Below are 18,148 nucleotides of genomic sequence, written 5' to 3' on the forward strand. Positions count from 1 at the left end.
ATAATTTCTGGAGGAAATTTCCAGAGAAATTCCTGGTGAAAATCCCCAAAGAACTTTCTGTAGAAAATCTCCGGATGGATTCTTTGTAAAAACCTTCTGGAGAAAATTTCCGGAGGATATTTAAAAAAATTTCTGGATGAAATATCCAGATAAAATCCAGGACGAAATTCCCGGAGGAAATGCTATTGGAAGTTCTCTGAGAAAATCTTCGGATGAATTCCCTTCGTTTCTAGAATGATTCATCCTTTACTTTAACGCTTACTTTCTCAAATCACTCTCAACTTTTGCACCTCCACTGGTTTCAGGAAGAAACATCCGAACCGGTAAACGAACATGAGTCAAACCAGATTTGGAACAGCTCAAATCTTGGTCCAAAACCGATCAGTCAGTTAGCCTATCCCAAAACAGTAGATTTGAAATTAAGACATTAAGTTAAAATCTTTCGAATGAAAACTAGTAATGGATCCAAGTGTATTCTAAGTGTACTCAGGGGTTTGCAATGGAAATCCAGTGAGTTTACAAAGGTATCTCAATGATTATAAAAAGCATCTGAATGGTATCTGAGATGTCTAATGGTTTACTTGGATGCCAAAGTGTTCTAAGAGAATTCTAAGATATGGATAATTTCTTCTTTTTTCAAGCGTTTCGTTCCATCTGGGACAAGGCCTTCTTCTCAGCTTAGTGTTGTGCTGAGCTCTCGTGGATCCCTTAAGATATCCCAAGATATTCTTAAAGCTTTTTTAAAGTTTTTAGAGGTATTGAAAGAATTTACAAATTTTTTGTGCTCTCAATTGAGTTCTCAGGGGACTGCTTTTTCTAAATACAAATAAATGTTTCATTTAATATTCTGAGATGGACCAGCCTCGGGCTGCAAATCTTGTTAATAAAGATAATAATAATAATAATCATTTAATATTGTCTCCTAATCTTTATTTCACGAGATTGTATCCCAATATAAAAACATCACTTTCACTTAGTAATATCGATAAAGCACTTTTAAATGTCATTTTTTCAATTGCATTGACTTGTAACTCCACGCCTTCGAGCTTTGTGCAAAGATCTCGTCTCTCAGCTCCCTCTACTTGTTTTTCCCGATCGCTGCCTTCTCCTGATCGGGATGAACCTCACGCACCGGTCGGAATCCGGTCATGATGTAGTCCCGTTCGGCTTGCTTCGAGCTCATGAACATGCTGCTGGTGCCGTGGAGCCAGTCTAGGACTCCGAGCACGCCGAAGCATTGGTTAAATCTGTAAAACAGGAAACCGAGGTTAGATTTCGATCAGACATTAAGGTTCAAATCTGACTTACTTCAAATGGTGGAAATCATGCTGTTCCGGGCTAGGCAGGAACGGCAGATGGTATCCAGAGTGAACGTGCAATGTGTTGGAAATGGCCAACGTGAACCAAAGCCACGCTACGGAGATGTGACATCCGGTACTCCACACGCCCACTCCGATCGGCAGCAAGTTACTGATCAGGTTCTCAATGGGGTGCGCATACATCGCAGTGATGGCGATCGGAGCGGTCCACTCGTGGTGCTGCTTGTGGATAAACCGGTAGATTCGGCCGTGGTGAAGCAACCGGTGGCTGTAGTAGAACCCAAGTTCTTCGATCAGGATGCAAACCGCGAGTTGCCACAGGACAGTGGTAAATGTGGGCAGCTTCCGGATCAGTTCCGGGGTTTGCGGGGTGAGGATGTGATAGAGACCCAGCAGCATCGGGAGACCGGTGAAGACTTGGTTGAAGAGGACCTGACGGATGACTCGCCGGAGTCGATCGTTGTCGACGGGTTCGTTGGTGCCCGGTTGAACCTTGAAGCGACGCATGAAGGCTGGCCGGTTGGTGACGTCGAGCAGTGTGTAGATGGAACCGATGGTCCAGTACAGGGTCATGGTGTAGATGAGGGTACCAAAGATCCATAGGCGGAACGGGTCGTCACCTGGAAGAGAGGTAAAGTTTTAAGACGATTCTACATAAGGTTACTGCTGAAAATGTTTTAATTAGTATCCACATAGGGAAAGTGTTCCAGTAATGGCCATAATATTCTTAATCAGGTTGAAATGTGTGCAGATGAATTCCATATCAAATCGGTCAGCAACAGAACTCGACCATCTTCAATTTGCAGAAAACTTTGCACATGTGTTTGGTATGAGTGTTTTCAATAGAAACATCGATCATTTTGATTCAAGAATAATTTATGAAAATGGTCTATACATTTTTGCATGCAACTTATATGAAAAATTCTAACTCCGAAACTGTGGATTTTAGAGAAAAATGCTCTATGAAGAAGTTTTAGTGAACCATTGGGCCTACAAGAAAAATATACACTTTAAATTTTTTTTTATGTTTTTTCATTAAAATTTGAAAATGAAACTTAAATTTAAAATTACACAAAAACTCCTTTTTTTAATATTTTTTAAATTTTCACAATAGAATCATGATAGTTAACAGATGTTTGAGACAAAATTGCATGACGGAGAAAATTTTAATAAAAAAGTTTTTCTAAGAACAACTTTTCAATTCTTCAAAATTTTATTTTTTTGTCAAAATAAATACGTTCTGATAATACAAGAAGAATCTTCAAATGATTCTGAACCATAATGATTCTGCAAATAATTTCTCTAGAAGTAGCCATTTTCGAATTATATGGACGATCGCAGCAAGCCGTGCGCGCGGGCGGCTGCGTTTTGAAGTTCGCGCCACGTTTACCTCATTCCGCTTTTTTTTTTGACGTTAACTACGTCTTACGGCAATATACTGGGTGTCAATTGAAAATCTAAAATTTTGTGACCGTCACGAAATTATGAAAGATTTTGAACGCTAATAACTCAGTCATTTATCGATAGATTTTAAAATTTTTCCCACCAATCGGTCGGATATGTATTTCCTCGAATGGAGAAAACTATTGAATATCGACAATAAACTATTGAAAATTTGGAAAATGTCGACCCCTTTCTTACGCAACCAATCACGTGCAAGCAGTTTTCCACGCTTTTTTTGCGTTCCGCTTCGCACTATAAAAGCAGACCGATTCCTGCTTCTTCGCTCATTCTTTTTTTTGCCGTCAGACTGTGAACATGGTCGGCGAGCAAGTCTCGAGTGCCTTTCGCATTCTCAGCTCAGTTTTCAATGGAACGCGAATGGAACAACAACACACCGCCGCGACTGAAGCCGCTTGTTGAAGCGCCCATCGTCATCGTCACCGAAAATCTCACCGGGCGAGGAGGATTGCAACCAGTGTGCCATCAAAATGTTTCCGTGTTACGCAAATTCAACAATTCAATCGGCACTTTTCAGAGCCAACAAATGTGTTTTAAAGAGTTGATTGTGTAATATTCTTTAATATGTTCGAGATGGCTGAAGAAAATCGACCAAAGCCGCCAAAATGTGTCCGTGTTACGCAAATTCAACAATTCAATCGACCCTTTCCAGAGCCAACAAATGTGTTTTAAAGAGTTAATTGTGTAATATTTCCTAATGTGTTTACCACATACTTGCTATAATTTCTTAATTCATCTCATAGCAGCATACAACAATTGATTTATTACGAATAATTGACAATACGGCAATTTGAGGATGTTTCCGAGGACGCGGAATTTATTCGAGTATCAGAAGGAGGACAGACCAATGATCGTGACAGGAAATTTTAACATCGATCTTACCAACCAGGAAAATATCGAGTTTGTGGATTTCTTGGAGAAGTACCTGAAACTCAAACTAGCTTCGGATCCCTCTGAGCCAACCAATCTCAGCGGTTCTTGTGCCGACATGACCTTCACGCGCAACATTCGGGTGGAAAACAAGAGTTATTATTCTTGTTTCTTCTTTCATCGACCGATTCTTTCGGTGCTACAGTGTTAATCAAACAAACGGCCCTTTTCAGGGCCACCGAATTTTTCAAAAGAGTTATTAAGCATTGATAAATTGCAAAACAATGAAACAAAACTACAAACATATATCTTTTCTAAATTCACAAACCATTACATTCTGGATTATAACTAAAGAAAGGTTGCAATTATGACATTTGACTATAATACAAATGCAGCAAATTACATGGCGCAGTTAACGTCATGCGGTCGTGTCTTGTACACAACCCCCACTGATTTTTCGTTCCGGCTTGTGAAGATTAAATTCGGTGGCTGGTGCAATGCCGCGTGTAAATGTTCTGTGGGAACATGTTTTTCAATGTGATAAAAGTGTTTTTTTTTCAGACAGGTATTAGTGGAGTTTTGTTTTACTTTTATTCGATTTGCTTGCGTTTTGCTCAAGAGTGCTCTGTGATAGCTCCAGCAATTGAATTCGTTTCGCGGGACTCGTTTCTCCTCTGTGTGTTAAACGTGTTGATATAAAAATTAAATGTGGTTCAGTGATGCTCGATTCGGGATGGATTATAAACTGCAGTTTTTTTTGTCGATTTTTCGTGCGGTGCGTGCATTTTGATGAGCAGATGTATACGACTCACGTTATTGTTCATTGTTGGAGGAGCGGCGGATTGCAGAGGAGCTTCGAAAAAGGAATTTTGTGAGTTTGTCCTGATCAGCAGCGCATAATCACAACGCGTAAATACTAATCATTTGTCTGCCAGAACGTTTACCGAACGTATCCTATGGCACTACCCTTTCAATCAACATTTCACAACATCACGTAACACCTATGATAGGTCGTAGAGTTCTCTGCATCTTTCTTAAGTAGGCGTTCAATCAATCATCCTTTCCCATTCCCCAGCTTTCGCAAGGACGTGGCCAAGACAGCTCACGATTATTGGAGGATGCGTCAATCTTGACTAAGAGTTAGAAATTAGTCCTAAATCTCTGACTTTGGTAACGGACGGGAAGGGGGCAACCTTCATACAATGGTCTAGGACTGTACCACCAACAAATTTGTGCGAAATGCTTAATGCTAAGTAGCCATTTTCGAATTATATCGAGTTAAATGCAAAACATATTATTTAAATATTAAAATAGGCCGTTTTCATTACTTATTCGCGATTCTCCATCAATAATTCGGCAACACTGCTCGCTGTCTACATCGGTCAGATAAAGCTGTACATTTCCGTTGAATTTGACTGTGAATTATTATTCATATAACTTTGTTTATGTTATCAGCCTTTTGTTCTCGTGTCGTGTTATTCATTCATTGTGAAAGTTAAACGTTGTATCGAGTATATCGTCAGTTTTCGTCGCGTTAATTTTTTCGATTGAAGTGTTCAATTGACTGCTTTTATCTCTCGCTACAAGTAAACTCTACGCGCATTTTTTCTCTCGAAGCGCCATCTACCAGGAATAGTTGCAAGCTTCAACACTTGTACACAAGCCGTGGCTCAACTGTTGCCTACTTTCTGGCTGTTTTTCAATCGGGTGGTATACTCACCACTTTCCATCAAACAAGATCACCATGTCCTGCAAATGCTTCCAAAAAATTGTTCAGGATCAAGAAGGCATTTTCTGCAGAGGTTTTTGCGGCGAGTTATTTCACGCAATTTGTGCCAAAATTGATTTCCCACTTGATCAACTTCATCAGCATGAAAAAAACATTTATTGGATGTGCGACAACTGCTTCGAACTTTTTTCCAATGGGCACTTCCGAAACATCGTCAGCCGATATGAAACGGATGGCGGTTCCTTACCCGCTGCTATCAAAGCTATCCAAGATGACATCTCTAAACTGAACTTAACTGTTGCAACCTTGTCTGCTAGAATAGAATCCAATCCTGTAACACCGCAGCCAACTACTTCCAAAGGATTCAAATGGGGTGACCACATCACACCTACAAGCTCTAAACGACGACGTGGAAACAACGGTGATTTGCTGGCTCCAGTGCAACAACCCAAGCAATGCAGTGGTACGAAGGAAATTTGTGCCTCTGTTAGGACGATTAGCTTACAGAGCAACCTATTTTGGCTTCATCTTTCGGCCTTCCACCCAACTATCATCGAAGATGATATTAGCAGCCTGGTTCGCGAATGTTTGACCATCGGTGAAAATCAACAGATGAAAGTCATTTAACTCGTTCCGAAAGGCCGTGACCCATCGACCCTAAACTTTGTGTCATTCAAAGTCGGTCTGGAGGAACAATTGAAGAACGATGCCCTCTCACGCGAATCTTGGCCTCAAAATGTGCTGTTTCGTGAATTTGAAGACCTCCGTTCAAAAAACATGCCAACCATTGTCAGAATTTCCCCAAAACCAGCTTTAAATCCGGCAACGAGCGACTCTGCAACCAACGCTTCATTTCCTACGACAACGAGTAAGAATCGTCTGCTGCGGAAGCGGAATGCATAACACGAAGCCTTTTGGAAGCCCCTTCTTACTCAAACACAGTCGTGCCAGCAACCAACGACGTTCTCCGTTGTAATTCGTTCACACATCAACACTGTTCCAGCCATCCAAGTCATTCCGCTCCTGTGTTTGGGTATATAGAAGGGGTCTTCCAGAGCGCTCTTCCAGGCAAGTATCCATATCGTAGAACCTCTTTGCTTCCTGACGTTGGCTCATGTTTCAGCTCCCAACGTCAAGTTCGGCTGCCTCGATCACGCAGCCTCCATTCAACAGCCGCATTCGTCGACTCTGCAACACTAGGCGGACTACAACCGACCCCATTAAACATTTGACAGTTCAACAGCCGACTAAATAGGTTGAAAAATCGGTCGATTGTTGCACCGACGCTTATGGAAGTTTAACACAGCGATTGACTGATCAATCGCCAGATAAAATCGGATGACCAACAAAAGCTGGTGTTTAGTAGGTCAACTTGGTTGGATTTTATTTAATCAACCGACTAATCTACCTATTTAGTAGGATTACGTCGGCAAACCCAATTTAATCGGGTGATATTCGGTTGATCCCTGTGTTAAACTTCCATAAGCGTCGGTGCAACAATCGACCGATTTTCAACCTATTTAGTTGGCTGTTGAACTGTCAAATGTTTAATGGGGGAGACGCACTCTGGAAAGGCTGATGGAAGCCCCCAATCTCTTCAACCCAGTCCGGCCGTATGCAGTCTCCGTTCATCATAGCCGTCTCGGTCCTGTGGTTGTATTTCTATCAGAAACAAGATGATTTCCTTAAGGTGTTCATTTTAACACCCCCCCCCCCCTCCCAACAGGCATCAAAATTCTCAGATAGACGATGATACTATCATCTATCTGATAGACAACTGATACTATCAGTTCAGCCAGATGATACTATCACTTCTTGTCTATCTCTGATAGTATCACTGAGAGAACGGTTTCTATCAGAGATAGAGGATAGAGAGATAGTATGCCTATCCCAAAAATTTCTCATCATGATACTATCAGAACAACATCTCTCAATAAATAATGATAGAGGTTCTATCTCTATCAATTGATAATATTATAGAATAAAAATTGTTGGACTATGGGCATAGAAAATTAACTAAATTCCATATTTAGCGGCTTCAGGAGTGTAAGAATTGTTGGAAACCCATGCAATATGGGTATTTTCGGAACGGGTGCGACGAGGGGATGACGAAAATCGATGTCCGACGCCATTTTGAAATCCAAGATGGCGGCCTCCGGATAAGTGAACTTATTGGAAACCCATGCAATATGGGTATTTTCGGAACGGGCCCGACGAGGGGATGACGAAAATCGATGTCCGGAGCCATTTTGGAACCCAAGATGGCGGCTTCCAGATAAGTAAAATCATTGGAAGCCCATGCAATATGGGTATTTTCAGAACGGGCACGACGAGGGAATGACGAAAATCGATGTCCGGAGCCATTTTGGAACCCAAGATGGCGGCTTCCAGATAAGTAAAATCATTGGAAACCCATGCAATATGGGTATTTTCAGAACGGGCACGACGAGGGAATGACGAAAATCGATGTCCGGAGCCATTTTGGAACCCAAGATGGCGGCTTCCAGATAAGTAAAATCATTGGAAGCCCATGCAATATGGGTATTTTTAGAACGGGCACGACGAGGGAATGACGAAAATCGATGTCCGGAGCCATTTTGGAACCCAAAATGGCGGCTTCCAGATAAGTAAAATCATTGGAAACCCATGCAATATGGGTATTTTCGGAACGGGCGCGACGAGGGGATGACGAAAATCGATGTCCAACGCCATTTTGAAATCCAAGATGGCGGCCTCCGGATTAGTGAACTCATTGGAAACCCATGCAATATGGGTATTTTCGGAACGGGCCCGACGAGGGGATGACGAAAATCGATGTCCGATGCCATTTTGAAATCCAAGATGGCGACCTCCGGTTTAGTGAAATCATTGGAAACCCATGCATTACAGTTATGTCCCGATTTTGTCTGCCCCATGCTGCATTTAGGGATGACAAAATCGGGAAAGAGCTAAAATCGGGATGAATTTTTTCAACTGGTTTCAAGTTTTATATTAACTTAAGGACTTAGTTTTATGATTTTGTTTATATTAACATTGTTTTTTTACTTCCATTTTCTATGTACCGTAATCCAAGGTAATATTGACAAGTTTTTCGGATAATTATTAAAAATTTCATATTTGAAAAATTCGATCTTGAGATGATTGTTTTGACGTAGCCAAAGTCATAATTGACTTTATGCACCCAATATTGCCAGTATAGACGTGTTTAGTCTAATTAAAATAAATATAAATTTGAGGCTGACAAAATCGGAAACAAAGGATGCTAATATTGGGTCAAAAAGGGTGCTTAAATCGGGGTAGATAAAATCTTGGATTTAGGGGCCCTTCTTAGCCGAGTGGTTAGAGTCCACGGCTACAAAGCAAAGCCATGCTGAAGGTGTCCGGGTTCAATTCCCGGTCAGTCCAGGATCTTTTCGTAATGGAAATTTCTTTGACTTCCTTGGGCATAGAGTATCATCGTACTTGCCACACGCTATACCATTGCGAAAATGGCAACTTAGGCAAAGAAAACTCTCAGTTAATAACTGGGGAAGTGCTTATAAGAACACTAAGCTGAGCAGCCGGCTCTGTCCCAGTGGGGACGTCAATGCCAATAAGAAGAAGAAAATCTTGGATTTCAAAATGGCGTCGGACATCGATTTTCGTCATCCCCTCGTCGCGCCCGTTCCGAAAATACCCATGAGAACATACTTTCAGTTATTTCTATTTGCTATTTCCTGTTATGCGCAAGATTTTTGTTTCGCTTTGTTTCAATGATAGGATACACAGTACCAAAAAATAATGTGATTTACGTCTTTTGGGATGCACATAAAAGAAGTGAGCCGAATGACGTTAATTTATGTCCAATTTCAAATAAGTTAGTGTCTGATTCGGGAAATGTCGATCACAGTTCCATGGTTTTCGTGTCCTTTAACATGTAAAATTACATTTTTTGTTCAATACATCTTCAAGGACACGTTTTTGTGTCGTTCCATCACTTACATCATGTGTCATTCAGTCATAATCAGAATTACGTCCAGAGTAATTTTCATTATTTTTAAGAGTGTAGATAGGGATAGCTATGGAAATTTGCTGATAGTATCTTTTTCCCCAGAGATAGATGATAAAGATATGCTTGATCCATCAGTGATGAAAAAATGCTGATAGTATCTCCATCCGTCTATCAATTGATAGAGATAATATCCATCATTTTTCAAGAAGTGATAGTATCCCTATCACTACCCATAGGGATAGTATCATTTGATAGTATCAAAAGATAGACGTGATAATGATAAATGATAGGGATAAATTTGAAGCCTGCCCCCCAAGCAACCAAAAGTTCGGACAAAAGAGCATGTTTAGGCTTATTCAGCTCATCGAAGGATCATGGAAAGCGTTCTATACAGCGCACTTTTTAAGTAATTATCCGAATTTAAGTTCACAAAACGTTTCTTTAACCCTTTGGGGCCGGCGCGGTCATATATGACCGCAGTACAAAAAAGGCTGTAAAAAAAGAACCAATGAACAAATGTATATACTGTCTTCGGCAAAGTTGTCCCAAATATACTCTTTTATCAGAGAAAAATATGAAGTATATGCCTTTATGACCTAATTGACAACCTAGAACATCCTGAACATCCTGAAGTTTGGAAAATTGAACTATAAGTACATACGAAGCGTGAAATGCTGTTTGTGAACATAAATGATGTTCAGGCTAGATAATACAGAATTACTCTTTTAACGAAAACACTATTTCACTTGCTTTGCTATGTCCTGGGATGTTCTAGGACGTCCAAACTGTCCTGAAGCACACTCTTTGAAATCTACAACCGTAACAGTAAGGGTTAAAAACAATAACATTACAAATTCAAATAGAATCTACCAACCTCTGAGAATCTCAAGAGCTATTTCAAGGAACGTTTGGGATATTCCAGGCCCTCCAAATTACCCTTGAGTTCAGAACTTCAGGTCTACACTTGTTCCAGTAGTTATTCTCGCTAAACTGAGTGAAGTTATATAATCTACAATGTTTACTGAACCTTGTCACGGATCAAAAGGCTACTTCAAGAAACGTTTGACGTATTCCAGGCCCTCCAAATTACCCTGGAAATCTGAATTTCATGTCTACATTTATTCCAGTAGTATTTCTTGCTAAACTGGGTGAAGTTATATAATCTACCATGTTCACTGAACTTTCGCACGTATCAATAGGATGTTTTAAAGAACGTTTGGAGTATTCCGGGCCCTCCAAATTACCCTGGAGTTCAGAACTTCAGGGCTACACTCCAGAAATTTATCTCGCTAAACTGAGTGAATTTATAAAATCTTTCCTGTTCACTAAACTTTCTCATGCATCAATAGGCTGTTTCAAGGAACGTTTGGGATATTATAGGTGCTCCAAATTACCCTGGAGTTCAGAACTTCAGGTCTACACTTATTCCAGTATTTTTTCTTGCTAAACTGAGTAAAGATATATAACTTACCAAGTTTACTGAACCTTGTCACGGATCAATAGGCTAATTCAAGGAACGTTTAGGGTATTCTAGGCCCTCCAAATTATCCTAGTGTTCGTAACTTCAGGTTTACATTTGTTTCAGTAATTTATCTCACTAAACTGAGTGAAGTTATATAATCTAACATGCTCACTAAACCATCTCATGGATCAATAAGCTCTTTCAAGGAACGATTGGGATATTCCAGGCCCTCCAAATTACCCTGGAGTCCAGAACTTCAGGTCTGCACTTGTTCAAGTAATTTATCTCGCTAAACTGAGTGAAGTTATAAAATCTAACATGTTCACTGAATTTTCTCACGGATCAATTAGCTGTTTCAAGAAACGTTTGGGGTATTTCGAGCCACCCAGATTACCCCGGAGTTCAGAAATTCAGATCTACAATTGTTCTAGTAATTTTTCTTACTAAACGATGAAGTTATTTAATGTTCACTGAGCTTTCTCACGAATCAAAAAGATATTTCAAGGAACGTTTGGAGTATTCCAGGCCCTCCAAATTTTCCTGGAGTTCAGAACTACAGGTCTTCCCTTGTTCCAGTAATTTTTGTTTCTAAACTGAGTGAAGTTATATAATCTACTATGTTCACTGAACCTTCTCATGGATCAATATGCTGTTTCAAGGAACGATTGAGGTGTTGCAGATCCTTCAAAATTTCCTCAGGACTTCAGAACTTCAGGTCTACTATTTTTCCAGTAATATTTCCTTCTAAACTGAGTGAAGTTATATAATCTACCATGTTCACTGAACCTTCTCACAGAACAATTGGCTATTTCAAGGAACGTTGGTGATATTCCAGGCCCTCCAATTTACCCTGGAGTTCAGGACTTCAGGTCTACCCTTGTTCCAGTAACTTTTCTCGCTAAAATGATCAAAGTTTACCCTTTGGGGCCGGCACGGTCATCTATGACCGCAGTCGGAAAATGGCTGTATAAAAAAAACCAATGAATAAAATTTACTGTCTTCGGAAAAGTCCTTGCAAATATACTTCCCTGTCAGGGAAAAAATTTAGGTATATGCCTTAATGTCCTACTTGGCAACCTAGAACATCCTGAACATGCAGAAGTCTGACAAATAGAATAATTAGTATAAAAGTAGCTTAAAATGCCTTTTGTAAATACAATTGATGTTCGTACTTGATAATACATATCTATTATGTCAAGAAAAACGCTGTTTCACATGCCTTTTCATGTCCTGGGATATTCTACGACGTTCAGACTATCCCGAAGCTCAATTCTCGAAATTTACAGCAGTAGTTGCTTGCGCTAGAAATAATCAGCGATGCCAGATTTCTTTGGAAATCATTCCGTAGACGAAAAGTGATAAGCGGGGGGAGAGATCCCCGGCATTGCAATTTCGTAAATTTCCGTTGGAAAAATCCGTAAATTACCGTAGAATAATGAGAATTTCCGTAGCTCTCTGTAGAAAATATACATTTTTCGTAGAATTATCTTACGGATCTGTAGAAAGTGCTCAATTCCGTAGATCTACGGAAATTTCCGTAGATCTGGCAACGCTGCAAATAATAATATTTTCAACTCAAACGGAATCTATTGACCTCTGAGAATCTTAAAAGCTTTTCCTATCCTTTACTATCCTGGAGCTCAGAACTTCAAATCTGCCCTTGTGGTAGTGTTTTTTTTTTTTCGCTAAATAGAGTTCAGTTATATAATCTACCAGGTTATATAGGGCCCCCATAGCCGAAGCTGTAAAGACGCGGGTATTCATCATGACCATACTAAGGGTTCCGGGTTCGATTCCTGGTCGGTCCAGGATCTTTTCGTAATGAAAATATTCTTGACTGCCTTGGGCATATAGTAAAGGGTGTCCACGATGAAATTGCCACATACAAAATTGATTCGCAAAACTTCAGGGATTGAGAAATAACTATTAAACTTCATTTTACCATTTTACTCGTATTTTATTTACATGCCCGCACCTTGGCCTCAACCCCGGCCATGAGATTCTGCACAACCTGTGAATCAACCGTTTTTTGCATGTAAACCCATACTTTCATGGACAATGAAACATATGTGAAGGCCGACAGATCCCCGGCAACCTGTTTTTCACGGCCAAGGATAAGTTCAGCGTTCCGGAGCATGTCCGCACTCAGAAGAGGTCCAAATCCTGGTTTGGCAAGCCATCTGCACGTGCGGGAAGCGGAGTGCACCTTTCGTGACCTAGGACAAGTGTACATGAAAGAGTGCCTCCAGAAGCGGCTGCTCCCTCTCCTGAAGGCCCACAACGTCCCAACAATCTTCAGGCCGGATTTGGCCTCATGCCACTACTCCAAGGACGTGCTGAAGTGGTATGCGGATAATAAGGTCAATTTCGTGCCGAAAATGTTCAACCCTTCCAACACTCCGGAGCTCCGCTCCATCGAGAAGTACTGGGCGATTATGAAGCAGCACCTTCTTACACACTTAATTTATTTTGCCGACCTCAGCAAACGGATTGCCGAGAATCCAACAGCTGAGATTTCGGTAAAAAAAATTGCCGAATCTCGGTAAACTTTTTATCGAAATATCGTTAAAATTTTACCGAATCTCGGCAAACCAAATTTTTTACCGAGATTTCGGCAAACCTTATTATCCGCATACCACTTCAGCACGTCCTTGGAGTAGTGGCATGAGGCCAAATCCAGCCAGAAGATTGTTGGGACGTTGTGGGCCTTCAGGAGAGGGAGCAGCCGCTTCTGGAGGCACTCTTTCATGTACACTTGTCCTAGGTCACGAAAGGTGTTTTGCCGAGATTCAGCAAATATTTTACCGAGATTCGGCTGTTGGATTCTCGGCAATCCGTTTTACCGAAGTCGATTTCGGAAATTAAGTGTGTAAACGACCTAAGGTAGTGAAGACAGTCGAGGAACTGAAGAAAGTATGGGTTCACATGCAAAAAACGGTCGATTCACAGGTTGTGCAGAATCTCATGGCCGGGGTTAAGGCCAAGGTGCGGGCATTTCCGTATGGACTGCCATCTGTTGCAAGAACCGCGCGAAGCACTGTCTGCCATGGAGGATTTTTAGTTGACGTTTGCCTAACACGCACACTACACGGAGACGGAATTCAACTCAATTTTGGGTTGTTTCAACGCAATTCCGTAGTTGAGCCCAATAACTCAATTTTGGCTAAATTTCCAAAGTCCCCACTAGGTAATTTGGCTTTAATTCCATTAGAAAAATATACTCAATTTTGGGTTGATTTAACGCAAAATTGAGTTCTTTCGACCCAAACATAAGAAAAGTTGCATTTACCCAAATTTGGCTTATTGGGCCAAAGTACCCCCATTGGGTAGATGCAGCTCTCTCTATTTTTGACAACATTCGTGTGGGAGAAAGAGAAAACCGAGAGATTTTGGGTTGAAACTATAATCCATATACTTAATTTTGGGTAAAGTAAACTCAAAAATTAGGTAAAAATATTTCTCCGTGTACTACACGAATTGCCTGTAAGTTTTGTTCGCATCATTCAGCAACGTGTACACTATCAAAAGTCAAAGCGGTCGAACACTAGCGCCTCTGGTGGAACGATCGCGTCGGTCAAATGAAATTCAAATTCATCGTTAAACGCATGTACCATGAGCTTCTCAACAGTGTTACGTCTGTTTGTCTGTGACAATACAGTAGTGACGCCTCTACACGGATAGTCGTGTTGCACGATTGCAAAAAAGAAGTAGAACTCGAGATTTGTATGACGATTACCGGATCTTTTCGTAAAGGAAAGAGTCTTGACTTCCTTGGGCACAGAGTATGGGTGCATGCCTGCCGCACGATATATCCATGCAAAAGGTCATTAGCTGAGAAAGATCTCAGGTAATAAATGTGGAAGTGCTAAACTAACACTAAGCTGAGAAGCCAGCTTCCTCCCAGTGGGAACGATATGCCAAGAAAAAAGAAGAAGATTCGTCGACAAACACATATATTCAAAACGTGTTTCTACTCGTTTACGCATTTAGACTCTACTGACGTTTTCACAAATTGTTCTCAAACAAAAGGTGAAAAGCAGGGGGGTTGAAAATAGTATATTTTTACGTGACATAATTTATGGATGCTTCCCAATAGATGTCGCTAATTATGACTGGAAACTTTGTCGAATACACCATGTTTCGGAAGTGCTTCGTTTCGTGTTTATTAATTTATTACCACTAAATCCTGACTCTCATCGCGTTGTAGATCTTATGTACTGAACATCCCGACAAGTAAGATAATCTAGAACATTCGAAATGATCTGATAATATTTGCTGAACACTCAGAAGGTTCAGAATATACGGTAGATTACAGTTCATCACCTTGTATGATGAACAAGGTTGTTATTACAAGCATAGACTTCAAGTTATGAACTCAAGAGCAGTTTGGAAGACCTAGCACCTCCCAAAAAAATATTTGTCATCATTTCTTGTTATGTTTAGCATTTTGAGCACCAAAACTATTGAAAGGCGTTCAAAAAACTGTATTATAGTTCTTGGAAAAAATCAGGCCCAAAGGGTTAAGCTGCTGTAAAGAATGTAATTCAGCTCAAATAGAAACCCCAATTAGGATAACAAAAATGTGAAAATAAAACCATTTTGCTCTCTAAACACTCTTTTCTGTGATGTGTCACATTTTTGTGATCAGAGGTTTTTTTTTATGGTTAGTCATTTGGAGAATGTTTAGCTATAATGATTGTTTGTTTTTTAATGTCTGCTACAAGACTCGAACTCAAGTCGTCATCGTTGAATCTGTAGTACGTACCGCTGCTCCACATACGTGTTGTGCTGTTGCTAGAGAAATAACGCAATGTCTTGATTTCTTATGTATGTGCTTCAATGTTTCCATTTCAAAACTTGTTGTGAACTTCAACTTCTCTTCGAAGTTCACATAGAACTTAAAAGGCACTTTAAAGTTCAAACATGTGCACTAGAAACTACTTTTGAACTTGCGTGGTTTGACATTTCTCAGATTGTTTTGTTTTCGCAGGTGTCCTATTTGCATTGAAATAAGTGTCTAAAATATGGAAAATTCAAGCTCATATGAAAGTGAGACAAATTGCTGAGCTCTTCAGAGATTATCAGCTTTGAGGCCGAAATCAACAGTGCCAATTAGGACGAGAACATTCGAGGCAATATGACGCAGATAAAGTTGTTGCACTCGACTCTGCTAGGAGTAGTGTTGTAATTCTCCCGCACAAAATGAATTTATTGAAAGGAATGGACATTTATAGAAGCAAGGTAGGTGATAAAGTGAAAACCTAGTTAATCGATGAATATGTTCGATGGCTCGTGACATTAAGTACAGACGTTAAGTGCAGTGACATTATGGTATTCGAAGTGTATTCGTTCAAGGAAGTAATCGTGCTAGGAAGTGCATTCGTACAAGCAATACTTACTGCTTCCAAAAGGTAACGAGATTTTTTAATCGTGATTTTGTGAAACAGTGGAAATGTTGAGTGGTGAATTACGTTAAATTTTAGTCTGATTGATTCAATTATTTTTCCGGATCATAAATAATTCTCAAGTTTAAAAGAAGTTTACAACAGGTACGGTTTGCAAGTTAAGTGAACCAGTTGCTTGAAGTTCACAGCAAGTTCAGTTCGATCCGTATCAAGTTGCTGTGAAATCTTATTTCGAACTTTATTTCTATTTTCAAGTCGGAGAGAAGTTCAACTTGAGTACGGTTAGTACCTTCAATGAACTCTGTATTCAAGTTTTGAACGGGTTCTTCGTAAACCTGATTTGAACTTTGAAGTTGTTTTGGAAGAAAGTATGCGACTTTATATGCACTTTAACCTTAGTTTGATACTGGGGTCATTATGACCCAAAATCGGATTTCAACCTGCAATATCTCTGTTGTTATCAAACGGATCTTTCTGAAATTTCCTGACTTTTAATATTTTGTGGAAACGAAGCGCAAGACCAAAAAAATTTTTTCTTAAGGTGATTCTAAGATGGCGCCACAAAAAAACAACTTAATAAGATACTGGGGTCATTATGACCCAGAAATGTATACCCCTATAAATCAGCGAAGTATCAACCGAATAATGAAATTTATGCCGCATTCGAAAGATATACTCCTCAAGATTCTGATCAGTACCTGGAATACCGGTTCCGGTTCCAGTGGCCACCGGGAATCGGCTACGAAGGGGACCATGTTGGCCACGTGGAATTTCAGTACACCCAGTCCAGAAATCTGCAGTCATCACCAAATTGTATGAGATGCAGGCCATATAGGAACGTACTGCCTTCAGCAAACTTGCTTCAGGGACCAAGAACTTCCACATGGGATACAATTCAGTTCAGAACTCGACCACCGCGTGGCGCTAACGTCGACATGAACTTCCGGTAGGGGCTAATTATGCGATAACTCGAGATTGCGAGCACATAGAAGGTTGCTGTCTTCGGCAAAGTTGCTCAGGAGGATAAGGACTTCCACATAGGATACAATTCAGTTCAGAACTCGACCACCGCGTGGCGCTAGCGTTGACATAAACTTCCGGTAGGGACTAATTATGCGATAACTCGAGATTGGGAGCATATAGAAGAATGCTGTCTTCGGCATAGTTGCTCAGGAGGACAAGGGCTTCCACATAAGGTACAATTTAGTTCAGAACTCGACCACCGCGTGGCGCTAGCGTCGATATGAACTTCCGGTATGGACTAATTATGCGATAACTCGAGATTGCGAGCACATAGAAGGTTGCTGTCTTCGGCAAAGTTGCTCAGGAGGATAAGGACTTCCACATAGGATACAATTCAGTTCAGAACTCGAGCACCGCGTGGCGCTAGCGTCGACATGAACTTCCGGTATGGGCTAATTATGCGATAACTCAAGATTGGGAGCATATAGAAGAATGCTGTCTTCGGCAAAGTTGCTTAGGAGGACAAGGGCTTCCACATAAGGTACAATTCAGTTCAGAACTCGACCACCGCGTGGCGCTAGCGTCGATATGAACTTCCGGTATGGACTAATTATGCTATAACTCGAGATTGGGAGCATATAGAAGAATGCTGTCTTCGGCAAAGTTGCCCTGGAGGATAAGGACTTCCACATAGGATACAATTCAGTTCAGAACTCGACCACCTCGTGGCGCTAGCGTCGACATGAACTTGCGGTAGGGGCTAATTATGCGATAACTCGAGATTGGGAGCATATAGAAGAATGCTGTCTTCGGCAAAGTTGCTTAGGAGGACAAGGGCTTCCACATAAGGTACAATTCAGTTCAGAACTCGACCACCGCGTGGCGCTAGCGTCGATATGAACTTCCGGTATGGACTAATTATGCTATAACTCGAGATTGGGAGCATAT

At 40.7% G+C, this 18,148-nt stretch overlaps 1 protein-coding gene across 1 annotated transcript in view; it reads right to left on the minus strand.

The window, feature by feature from the left end:
- Positions 1-908: 908 nt before the first annotated feature.
- Positions 909-18,148, minus strand: part of LOC5576070 (fatty acid hydroxylase domain-containing protein 2) — a 39,715-nt gene continuing 22,475 nt past the window's right edge. Inside the window, exons 2-3 of the mRNA XM_001662350.2 lie at positions 1,309-1,939; positions 909-1,247 (exon numbers count right to left, since the gene is read on the minus strand). Coding sequence (XP_001662400.2) covers positions 1,079-1,247; positions 1,309-1,939 — 800 coding nt within the window. The 3' untranslated portion in view covers positions 909-1,078. The remainder of the gene's footprint in view (positions 1,248-1,308; positions 1,940-18,148) is intronic.

This window comes from Aedes aegypti, chromosome 1, assembly GCF_002204515.2.
Source record: "Aedes aegypti strain LVP_AGWG chromosome 1, AaegL5.0 Primary Assembly, whole genome shotgun sequence".
Taxonomy (NCBI): domain Eukaryota; kingdom Metazoa; phylum Arthropoda; class Insecta; order Diptera; family Culicidae; genus Aedes; species Aedes aegypti.